This window comes from Schistocerca serialis, chromosome 5, assembly GCF_023864345.2.
Source record: "Schistocerca serialis cubense isolate TAMUIC-IGC-003099 chromosome 5, iqSchSeri2.2, whole genome shotgun sequence".
Classification (NCBI taxonomy): Eukaryota; Metazoa; Arthropoda; class Insecta; order Orthoptera; family Acrididae; genus Schistocerca; species Schistocerca serialis.
This window is the reverse complement of record NC_064642.1, coordinates 627,816,602-627,829,754: the sequence shown is the minus strand read 5'-3', so window position 1 is coordinate 627,829,754 and position 13,153 is coordinate 627,816,602. Positions and strand designations below refer to the sequence as shown.

Sequence of the window (13,153 nt, the reverse complement as noted above, 5' to 3'; positions counted from 1 at the left end):
CAAAGATCCATAAGAATAAAGTTCCACTAAAAGCGATTATTAGTGCTCCTGGCTCATCGACACATAAACTGGCAAAACACATAGAGTCTCTGTTCCATTCACATGTGAGGAAGACTGATACAAGCATAAAGGACTCAGGACATTTCATTGCGAAGCTGAAGAAACTAAAACTTGCACCAAATGACATCCTGGTTAGCTTTGACATTGTTTCTTTATTTACAAAAGTGCCTCTGAGTGACTCTCTGGAGCACATTGTCTCCATTTTCCCGGAAGACATTACAATGCTATTTCACATGGAATGGCAACTTCTACAAACAGCTGAAAGGTGTCTCCATGGGAGCTCCTCTTAGTCCAGTGATGGCCAACTTCTTCATGGAACATCTCAAAGCACAGGCACACGACTTGGCACCTTGTAAACCTAAGGTGTGGTACAGATACTTCGATGATACGTTCGTTGTGTGGAGCCATGGTAAAGACGAGCTCGGTGACTTTCTAAGCCATCTGAACAGCCCTCATAACATTTACTAAGGAAGAAGAAAAGGACAAAAAACTACCATTTCTAGATGTCCTGGTCACAAGGAACAGTGAAAACCTGGGACACAGCGTGTATTGAAAATTGACACACACGGACCAACACCTGCACAAACTATCAAAATCACCACGAGAGCCAGAAAAGAGGTATGATTAATATGCTCATAATGTGAGCAAGACCAATATGTGAGCCGCAGCACCTCAGACGCGAAAAGCAACACCTGGAAACTGTTCTGCGGAACAATGGGTACTTCACAAGTTATATTAGAAGTATAACAGAGTCAAACACTCACAACAATGATTACTCCACAAGTCATATTAGAAGTATAACAGAATCAAACACTCAGCAAAGTGATACCATCAGGAAAAGAAATGTCGGGTATGGGCTTTCTGTCATACATTCGCAGAGCGACAGACAGCATCTGCTGTATGCTGCACGAACATGGCGTAACGGCTATTTACAAACTGGCAAAGAAGATCAAAGAGTGTCTCAGATCAGGAAAGGACATAAGGACCCACTTGCAATGTTGGGAATATACCGCATACCATGGACATGAGGAAAAGTTTATGTTGGAATTACTGGACAATCAATCGACTCCACAATCACAGAACACAAGCGATGCTGCAGGTTGGGGCAGGTGGAGAAATCGTCTGTGGCAGAGCACGCGCTGTGAGAGATTGACCACATAGTAAAATTTGCAGGCACAAAAGTTCTGGCTACAGTCAACAGCTATTACACACGCTTGTTCAGAGAATCTACAGAAATAAACACAAGAATAGCTTCAACTAGAAAGAAGAAAGCCTCAAGGAAAATGGGTCCTGGCTCTCAGTGCTGCAGCGAACGACCATTGCAGGTAGCAAGAGGAGAACTGCACTGGAAATGACCATGGAGAAGCCCTGTGATGTTGGCACACCAGGTACATACAGTCTGCGGCTGCAAGCTTGGGCCCAGTCCACCATCAGCAATGGAGGGTGAAACTTTGACTGTGCCGGCCACTCACGCTGGCGAAAAGTCAGAAAAATCATCAGATGAACGTCAACCGAAGAAGCAAGACAGAAGCCAATATGCAGTTTGTCAACAAGTGGCTACGAAAGCCTTAACCATTTTGAACTACAGGTTGGTTTGGGGGGGGGGGGGGGGGGGGGGAGGGGGTGTCTGTGCATGTGCATGTTCCTGAGCATGTGTACGCTAATAGATAGTATCTAAAATTTGTGTGAGAGGAAGAGGGGGTGTGGGTGCACTTCAGATGAACAATGTTATCAGAATTTTCTATGCTAGCTGCCATGGAGAAGGTTAATTTGTTTCAATCATATCATTATGTTGGAATATGTACAACATTCTAGAATTTTGCTACAGACAATGGTTAGAGACAAAGAACTGCATTTCTGTAGATCAGCTGTGTTTTTTCTCAATCATTGTAAACAATTCTCTGGTACAAGGATATGCACTGAACACAGTTAATAACACAATGAATCCCTTAAAAATTATGCAAAGAACTTAAGCAAATCCATCAGGTCCTGAAGCCTCACTGAGTTTTAGGGGTTTTTGACATTTCTACATTTCCAGTATGATATTTCAATTAGTTATCATTACAATGATTCTACAATTAAATAGTAGCAACAATTTTGAAGATCATTTTAGTTTGAATTTATTTTAATGGTTGTGTCCTTAAGAAAAGTATAGATTTTAATAATGGAAGAGTGAAGGTATTGAGTGGTCAATAGGTACATAACTCAGACGGGAAACACTGCGAAGGTTTTGCACAATTTCTACCTTTAGAGCTAACTAATACAGAAAGGCACACAGCACACACAAAAGCACGCATGCGCACACGCGTGCACACGCACACGCACACACACACACATATGGTACTGCAGCTTGACTGAATTGAGGGGTGATATCAGGTGGAGCAAAAAGGGCATAAAAGAAGTGAGGAAGGGATGGAAGGATCAGAGGGAAAGGTGACTGACAACTGGCAAGGAGAGGCAACCAGCACACATGGCAGACCTGTCAGAGAAACTTGTCATATAATCTACCAGCTCTGCTGTAACTTTCCAAGGCATTTTGTGTGGGAATGACCACCAACCAACTGTCTACCCAAATCAATAGCCACAGCCAAACTGTGGACAAGAGCAAGGTTCGGCACCTAATGGCAGCAAATGTTGCTGAACAGAGATGCTTGCATTCAACAGCTGCTTCACAGTCCAAAAGACCTAGATCAAACCCATCTCCTGTCCAATAACCCAGTATCAGCTTCACTTAAATACATACATGAGAATTGTCATTTGAACTTGTAGTGCTCCTGGCCTGATCTCTGCTAGCACCTGTCCCACATTCATTCACCTCTTCTTTCTCTTTCCTCTATCCCCCCCGCCCCCCCCCCCCCCCCCCCCCCCAGTTGTCAAGTGTCACACATAACATCACCTGAACCAGAGAGAGCTCACTGATGTCACATTCCTACCTTGTGAGCCCTCTGCATCATGCTCCAAGCTGTCAGCTACTTTGTCTCTTATCTTCCCTGCCTCCTTTCTTCCCTCAACCACTCCACTTGATACAACTGCTCATCCCAGTATGGTTGCAGCCCCAGCTACATGGTGACTTTCACCATTGTCATTCCCTTTTGTATCTGAGTACTGATACACACAGTCAGAGAGAGGCTGTGTAACCACTGAGGTGATGCTTGCTTCCACAGTGAGTCAGTGGTTCGGTATGAGAAATCATCATGATCAACAGTTTAGAACTGCCTGTTTGTTCCAATGGTCTCCTTGGCCAATGTCTGTGCAAGTAATCATGAACTTTGATTCTGCCTACACCAAATGGGATATAAAATGTTGTTATTTATATTCCACAAAGGACTTTCGTTATAATATTTAAAGTTTGGATTTTAATTTTTGTACAAATAACAGTTTTTGTCACTTTATCTTTATTTCTTAAGGTCTGTAACAGGTCTTGTGATAAGTTTTTATTACAACAGTTATTAATGGTTCCACTTATTGTCTTCAAGCAGCCAAGTATGTTTTAAACTTTGTTTTATACCTGGTGTACTGCGAGCGATGTTTCTGAAGAAGGTTCCTGATATTGTTTGTATATCAAACAGGACCTCTGCTATGTTTAATTGTTCTGTTATACACACATTTTTCTAGTCATTAATAGTCTATTCACTTGAACTTTAGAGATAGTTTTATATGAACATTTCCTGAAGTAAATTAATAAAAATAAAATGGAAGAGATACTGGATAAAAATTAATTTTACTTCAGAAAAGACAGTTGTATTATATAACTAATATTTTCTTTGCTCTGAGTAACTAACGGCAGAGTAAAGGAAAACCAGGATAACTTTAAGCCATGGTGCATACACAAGTCTTTCAGATTCTAAAAAGGAATAAGATGCTCAAATATGAATAATAAGTTGAGTAAACTAAGATGCATACAAGAACTAAGTGGAGGAAATATATCTGGGAAAACTGAAGTCAAATTCCTGTTAAGAAGCATGTAAGGTAAGTTAACAATGTATTTTCACCATTGTGTAACATATTGTGTCCAAGAGGCAATGGCTAAAGTTAAAAACATGGCATGAAAATGATATCCAGACTGCAGAAAATCTGCATAAAGAAACTAGAAGCTTTTGAAATAATCTAAAACAGAACAAAGTCAAAAACTGAGTGTACAGATTAAGACTGATATGAAGAGGTAAAAAGATAATAGCTGAGGAAAAAAGTTTACAGAATACCTTTATCCACTAGCATCTGTGTAAATGTGGTCATGGTTGACTGTGGTATGGGGCGGGTAGTTCCATATTTCCAGGAATGTGATCCATGCCAGATTTATCTAACACAGGATATTGAGAATAATTGGAAGAAAGTAGCATGGATGGGCACTGATTTGTTCAAACCATGCAGGAATGTATCAGTATGAAATTGCAGGAATGGCTAATAACTGAAAATCATGTTTGGATACAGCCATCAGCAACATTCACACTCACACTAGGAAGTAATGTAACAGATTGTATTCCCTACAAGCTAGAAAGACAATAAAAATATGTTATTTCCATGGAAGTCTCTTCAGATAAAAAATTTTCAGCATACCTACTGCCATTATCTGGGCTGAAGCTCCGTATGAGATCAACTGGTTTGTACTCCTGTCCACTAGAACTCAGGAGGTAGAACAGTGCTGTGAAGAAAACTATCTAAAATTAAAAGAATATGTCATCAGTATTCATTCCATAAATTACAGCTTTAAACTTAATGTTTCAAAAAAATATTTAATCTCTTTGTGGAAACAAAACTGTTATCAAACGAAGAACAGCTAAAACTAAATACACACATTAAAAAAAATCCTAACTGAATAAATACAGAACAGCTCTCAAGAAACCACTAAAGTTGGGAAAAATTGTATTAATAGCATGTATTTTTCCATAAAAAAAGTAAAATTATATTACACTAAATCTAGTGAGTACAAATGAGCAACAGAAAAATTGTTCATATCTTAAATATAGGTGAATCTAGAAATTGTTACAGGAATATTTCTCATCTAACAGGTCTTATACAGTATATGAACACTAAAGTAAAATTCTTCCATGTTGGGGCGGCTGCCTGTTTGTATTACAGTGCGACCGTCCCGGGAAATAGAAACTAGTGCCAGTTGCAGTTTGCCTAACAACCTCCAGGGGCAACAAGGATTTGATTTTCAATATTCTTTATAACATCAATGGAATTTGAACTTTTAAAATGCTGTCTTAGTCTACTCATTAAGAGGTATACTCTTACATTAAAAGTTGAACACAAAAAGATAAGTATTACAGTTAGAAACTTCGTCTTTGTCTTGAGGCAGCATAACTGATGGTGCACAAATAACGGAATTTTACTCATCCAGTATCTGAGAATGAGAACATTTAGCAACTGCCAACAAACTTTACAGATAATTTAAAACCTTTGCAAAACTTCAGCATCAGACATGGCATTTTAATTTACCACTTCTTTACTACCGACTACTGGCAACACAATTTTCCAGACAGTCGTAGTGAAGAAATAGACGGTATCCACATATAACACTGAATGCACTTCCAAGATTATATCATTGTACAACACCGACATCATAGACATTTATATGCATGAAAAACTAGCTCCTGATCAAAACAACACACAGTAAAACTTCATCAGGCATGATGTTTTAATTTATTACACTTTGAGGCAATCACTGAATGTATCTGCAAAATTATATTATTGTACATCACACAGTTCTGATGATTCATCCAGTATTTCACAATGAGAGCAGTTAGCGACTTCCCAACAAAGTTTAAGCATAATTTCAAACCTTTCCTGAATTTCTTCTTGTTTACATACTTAACATCAAATATTTAACATATTTATTCATCTGTAAAGTAATCTGAGGTTTGAAGCTGTTTTATGCAGAGGAGTTTGATTCTTTCAAGAACTGGTATTATGCTTATATGCTTAAGCACGACAGGGAGGAGGAGGAAGAGGAGGGTGAAGAGGAGCAAACTTAAAATTGATGTCCCTAGTTGATATAGTGTTTGCTCAGTTGATACAGAGTTGGGAAAGGAATCGGTTGTTGTCCTCCTTAAATGATAGCATAACCATAAAAACCTGTATGTTGATATGGGACAGGTATTACATGTTGGTTCATTCTAAATATTGCCACATCGCAACCATGATAAAGTCCAAGTTGGAAAGCTGGGTCATCAATAAAGTACAATACTTAGCACTAAAAGCAAGTTTATTACGAACACCAACGTATAGCCAGGTATAGCCAGGACAGAACTGAACTCCTGGACAAAGAGTCCTGTTATTTATACAAGCATCAAATATTTCAGAATATACAAACATTACAAACACAAGAAATTTTGAGAACCTTCCAAAACAGATAAATATTAAATGGAAAACAATTATTGGTGGTCAGAAATAAACGGGCAACCTGACCCATAGATCTAACCACAATGCCACACTGTATCCAGCACAGCTCACGTCATTGCTCCCTTTCTACATCTACATCTACATCTACATCCATACTCCGCAAGCCACCTGACGGTGTGTGGCGGAGGGTACCTTGAGTACCTCTATCGGTTCTCCCTTCTATTCCAGTCTCGTATTGTTTGTGGAAAGAAAAAGTGACCCTCCATTTCAGAAGTTCTCATTGGAGCTGACTACATCACTCTGGATTTATATCTGGGCATGCGAAATCAAACAATAAAAAATATATTTGTTCTTGACAATCTGGAAATTGGTAATTTTTTGTCATTTTATTCTATCTAAAAAAGATGACAAAATCCATAATTACAGATTTTTTGGACATTTCATTCTTGAGTTTTCCAATACTGTGAGATTTTTGTAAACCTTAAAATGGCAATATCTTGAAAACTATTTGACCTGAAGTTTATACCATTTTATTCAGTTTATTACATGCTTTAAAAACATGTGCTACTTGATGAAATGCATTAGAATACTAAATGTTCTCAAACAAAATTTTTTAGTTTTTGAAACTTTCAAAATATGATTTTTTTTTTTATTGGTGGGAGGGGGGTTATGTTGGTTGTTCTACTTGTTAACATGTGTGTCACATTTCACATTTCATAGTGGTATTCCAAGTGGAACATATGGAAATAAATTTTATTTCACTGCAATTCACACTGCCAACTGTACCTCAACTGTACATGGTTTGCTAGCTGGTTCATAAAACTATAGTTAAAAAGAAATTATTGAGTACTAATTAAGCATACTTTGGTTTATCATTTTCAAATTGTACCAGACCATATCATACAACATTTAACATAAATATATAATGGATATTATGCCTTTTCCATTTTATGTAACTTTTAATGTACTATTAATTCACATTTATGGGACAACACAAAAATATATACTGCCAACCTGAATTAAAAGAAAAACCTTAATTCATATTGACATTAATTCACTTCAGTAGAGATGAGCTGTTGACATAAAATTGCCAAAGAACTGGTGAGGGAAAAAGAAGTCTTGGCGCATGCATGTAACTCATTAAGCACACTTGCTCAGAGGCTCAAGTGACAGAAAAGTATCAGTCTGATGATTTAAAATGCTTAACTGCCCGATAAAATGCTGAAAGGCTCTTGTTAGAATATGAGAAGTATCAAACAAAGCCACTGAAGTGGAATATTGTACTTGTATTCAATCATCTGCTTTTCAGTGTTTTGTTGGATAATTAAGCATTTTAAATCATGAAACTAACAAACTTTTTCCACTTTGGCACTTGAGGATGTTAATGTGGAATGAAACCAGTTGTTCAATAAATGCACCTAAAATAAAAGTTGAGACGGTTTTCTTCACATTCATATTGATCAGTTGCGAAAGCACAACATGATCAAATATAAATTTCCTTCCAATTGTTTCAGTTGGGTAAAGAATATATGCCATCAGTAACTTTTTCTATATGAGATATGATGAGCATAAAGCACAAAAAAGGAGCTTGGCAAAAAGATTTGATGAAGGCACTGCAGTCACACGGACTGAGAAGTATTCCAACGAGCAAAGCTAAAAGTTAAGAAAAATTGTTTCTGTTTTTAAAAATTTTTTCATGTTCATAACATTCATGTGAGTCAAGTGGCAGATGGATTACAGGACTTGTTGCTTCAGCTTTTGATAACAAAAAGGACAAGTAAACCATTTATTAACATCAACAAAAACAATCAATTTTTGAAAAATAATGTAATTGGAAGGATACAAAATTAACTCACCAAGCAGCAGCATTGAACATATATATAAAGGTATTAAAAGTCTGCAAGCTTTCAGAGCCAAAGACTCTGGCAGAAGGGCTGAAGGAGAAGGACGAGGGATGACGGAAAAGGGCTGACGAGGTTTAGGAAAAGTCACCCACAATCTCATGTCAGGGAAGACTTACCAGACAGGATGAGAAGGAAAGAGTGATTGTTGGGGACAGCACCAGACAAGATTGCAGTCACCAACAATGAGTCTTTCCTTCTCGTTCTGTCCAGTTATTCTCCCCTGACCTGTGTTTCTGGGCAACTCTTCCAAAGTCTACCCCTTTTCCTAAGCCTCGCCACATTTTCCTTCGGCCCTCTTCCTTCCCCTTCAGCTCTTCTGCCAGGAGGAGGAGTCACTGCCTCCAAAAGCTTGTAAACTTTAGTACCTGCATAAGTGTGTTCTCCTGCCGCTGCTTGGTGAGTAGATTTTTTATCTATCCAATTACATTATAAAGCATTTATTTATACATCCTTGTGGTCCAATTCTTTCATTTTCATAATCAAGCAGACAAAATAAACTGACTGTACTAAAAAGAAGTTCAGACTTTGTAAATTAAATCCCACAACTGCCACTGGAAGAACATTCTGTCTTTCTTGTTGAAGATGACTAAAAAATTTCTCACTTCATGACACCCAAGTAACAAACTGTCAAATAACTACAACACTGTTTAATTAATTATACTAATTAATATTAATGTATTTTAAAGTATAATTATTTAAATTATTCAGAGTCTGTTCTGAGTACATGCTGTATAGTGTGTGTTAAAATATTTTCTCAGTTAAAATCAAACAATGGAAAATTGAAACATCATGAAAAGAACAGTTGCTTCGCACCATGCAACGCACATGCTGAGTCGCAAATAGGCACAACAAAAAGGCCTTCAGCAGCATTACACACACACACACACACACACACACACACACACATGTGCATGTGTGCAAATGCAACTAACACCCGACCCCAGTCTCTGCCAGACTTATGTCAAAAGTCCCACAGACTACACACTAGTTGCTGTGTTTACCAGTAAAATAAAATGTATTCTAATATGTTTCCACTGGAATACTATTACGAAACTTGGCACACACATTAACAAATAATACATGACTAATGTACTGTGGCTCAGTATCTCTGTTATATGGTGAGTACCAACTATCTTTTTTATAATATTCTCATTATTTTCACAGTTAATATGTAAAACCCAAATTTGAATTTATGTTCAAGTGTGTAAGTCTAATAACGTAACACACTGATTGTCACCAAATAAAAAATAATAAAGATTTGACAGCCTTTTTGATTTTTGATATTTAAGGTTTGTATTATAACTTATGTCAAAAGTCCCACAGACTACACACTAGTTGCTGTGTTTAACAGTAAAATAAAATGTATTCTAATATGTTTCCACTGGAATACTATTACGAAACTTGGCACACACATTAACAAATAATACATGACTAATGTAAATTTTTTAATTAAAACAGAAAAATTCCAGTTCCAACACTTCAAAAATTAAAAAAAAATTGTTTGGGAAAATTCAGCATCATTATGAATACCATCAAGCAGCATCCACTTTTAAAGCTTATAAGAAAGTGAATAAAATGGTGTAAATTTTAGATCTGCAAATCAAATAGTTTTGGAGGCAAGGTGATTTTATGGTTTCAAAATGTAACAAAAACTGCATATTTATGGAAGTTTTAAAAATTAATGACTCAAAATTGAAGTGTCCAAAAAATTTTAATTTGGGATTTTTCATGCAAACAATTACTACTATAAATGAACAAAAACTTAGCAAAATCTGTGATGTCAAGAACCAGATCACTGGTTGATTTCACATGGACTGAATGATCCAGCTTGTCAGTGGTCCCCTGTATGGCAGCATCTGCAGATCTTCATGTTCTGGTCATGTTGTCACATCCTCTTTACTATGATGAGCTTCAGAGGTAGCTCCTCCCATTGAAACTTCATGATCTTTGAGTGGTCCTGAATGCTTCAGGACCGTAGGAGGACACCATAGAGATGACATGCACAATGTCTGCATTTTTATCTTCTTGATAAAGGATCATAATCTTCAACTTTATTTGTGATGTCCAACAAGCAATAATGGATGTGATATTGTACAAAATGGAGAGGGGTGGGGGTGGGGGGCTAGGATCCGTATGCAAGATGACCATCCTGCTTCTTCGGTCCTAATGATGAAATGTTTCACATAGTCATCCAAAGCATCGGACGTATATCCACTGTCATTCCAGCCTCATCACCATGGAGCAAAAAGAATAGTGTGAAATTTGAAGTGTCTCTCTTCTCTGGGTTGGAAGTGAATGTTACAATGGGCAGAAATGTATTCCAATATCTCTTTTTAACAGAAACATACACTGAGAGCACATCTGCCAACATCTTATGAAATCATCCACCTGTGGATGGCAGGCACTTGTGACATTGCAATAATAAACTCCCTCTTATACTAGTCTCAACTGGAAGACTTTTCTATGATAAGCGATCATTACAGGGACTGTTCCGTGCTTCATAATGATGTCTTCTACAAGACACCTCACAATCCTCAGATCTACTGTAGTCCGCACAGCTTTGGTGACAGCGTAGCATTCAGGTAGTCAGTGCAGACTATTACCCGCTGATTCCCATTTGTCAACTTCGCAAATTTCCCCAAGACTTTGATTCCAATTCTGGTGTACTGGTGCTGCTGTAGACAAATTTAGTACCAGACGTGCTGGAGATAACTGCAGCACATGCTCCCGTCTGTGGCATTCCTTACAATGACTCGACTCACATAGTGGCCAGTGGCCAGTAAAACGTGTGTCTGACTCTGTTTAGAGTCTTCATGGACCCCAGGTCACCAGATGTTCGTGCGTTATGGAATAACTTTAGACTAGCTCACTGTAGATGAGCTGGGATGATAAGCAAGCATTTCTGCCCCAACAGTTTGTAGCTCCTCGCAAAATCTACGCCTACATCTACATAGGTACTCCACAAGCCACACCGTATGGTGGATGGCAGAGGGTACCCTGTACCACTATTAGTCATTTGCTTTCCTCTTCCACTCCCAAATAGAGCAAGAGAAAATCAACTGTCTCTAGGCATCCATATGAGCCCTCATTTCTCGAATCTTATCTTTCTGGTCCTTACGCGCAATGCACGTTGACAGCAATAGAATCGTTCAGCAGTTCTCATCCTCTAAATTTTCTCAATAGTGTTTCCCAAAAAAGAACATCATCTTCCCTCTAGGGATTCCTATTTGAGTACCCAAAGTGTCTCTGCAACACTTATACATTGTTGGAACCAACCGGTAACGAATCTATCAGCTCACCTCTGAACTGCTTCAATGTCTTCCTTCAATCTGACCTGGTACAGATCCCATCAAGAATGGGTCACACCAGTGTCCTATATGCAGTATCTTTCATAGGTGAACCACTCTTTGCTAAAATTCTCTCAAAAAACTGAAGTAAACCATTCACCTTCCCTACCACAGTTCTCACATGCTCATTCCATTTCATATTGCTTTGCAATGTTGTGCCCACATATTTAAATGAGTGGACTGTGTCAAGCAGGACACTGCAAATGCTTTATCTCAACATTAAAGTTTGTTCTTCTTCCTCATCCTCATTAACTTAAATTTTTCCACATTTAGAGCTAGAGCTGGCTCATCATGCCAACCAGAAATTTTGTCTAAGCCGCCTCACGTCTTCCTACGGTCACTTAACTACGACACCTTACAGTACACTACAGCATCATCAGCAAACAACTGCAGACTGCTGCACACCCTCTACGTCAAGTCATTTATATTCCCTTCATTAATTGGAATTCTCCTTTGGTTTGTTCCCCATTCTTTGAAGGTTCTATAGTTTTCAGCACTGACGGACCTTTCCTCTGCTGAGCAGCAACGCCATATCATGCAGCGATGACAGATTTTATCCTTGCTGCTGTGTTTCACTACAGGATTCCTTGAAAGGCAATCAGCATCTTTGTGTTTCCATCTGTTTTTGTATATGACTGTAACAATGTATTTTGGTCCACCACAACAGTGAGTGGTTTCCCAAAAAATACAAGCAGAACTTGTTGATGGCTCAAACAACTGCAAAGGGCACACTTTCTAGGTTGCAGAGACCTTTCTCTCTGACTTCAGTATAGTATTGTGGAAGCATAAGCTATCACCTTTCAGCACCTTCCTGGAGCTGTACTAGAACAGTACCTAATCCCACAACCACTAGAATCAGTATGAAGTTCTATCTCAGCATTCTCATCATACAATTCTAAAAATGGAGATGTTAGTGCCTCCTTAAGGACAAGGAAGGGTCCTTCTTGGACCTCATTCCAGGAAAATGTGGCAGGCCCCTGCAGTAGCTATGCCTTGGTACAAAAGTCCTTTATGAATCGCTGGTCGAGAAAACTTTTTACATCACAGAGGTGCCACGAGTCGGAAAATGTATGACTACTCTTATTTTCTTAGAATCTGGACATACTCCATCAAGATTCACAACATAGCTCAAGATTTTTATTTCTTGGGCGGAGAGGGAACACTTTTTCGGAATCTGAACATGCTTCAATATGATTGTCAAATGGCTTAGATGTTTTTCAAATGTCTTACAAAAGTGACATTGTCATCCAGATATGAATTTAAGGTGTTCAAACAGATTGTCTACCACATGTTCGAAGGTGGCTGGAGCATTACTTATAACAAATGGCATGACTCTGAACCCCCAGAATCCATCAGGGGTTATGAAGGGGGTCTTTTCCTGATCAGCCTTATCAACCTTGATTTGCCAGTAGTCCGTTTCCATGTTTGCAGCTGAGAAATTCTTTGCTCCTTTCAAGAAGTCTTGGATGTCATCAACATATGGCATTAGGTAGACAA

The 13,153-nt window shown here is 38.3% G+C and overlaps 1 protein-coding gene across 1 annotated transcript in view; it reads right to left on the bottom strand.

The window, feature by feature from the left end:
• The window catches only part of LOC126481073 (transmembrane protein 245), a 255,825-nt gene that overhangs the window by 74,071 nt on the left and 168,601 nt on the right, over window positions 1-13,153 (bottom strand). Inside the window, exon 10 of the mRNA XM_050104559.1 lies at window positions 4,618-4,718. Coding sequence (XP_049960516.1) covers window positions 4,618-4,718 — 101 coding nt within the window. The remainder of the gene's footprint in view (window positions 1-4,617; window positions 4,719-13,153) is intronic.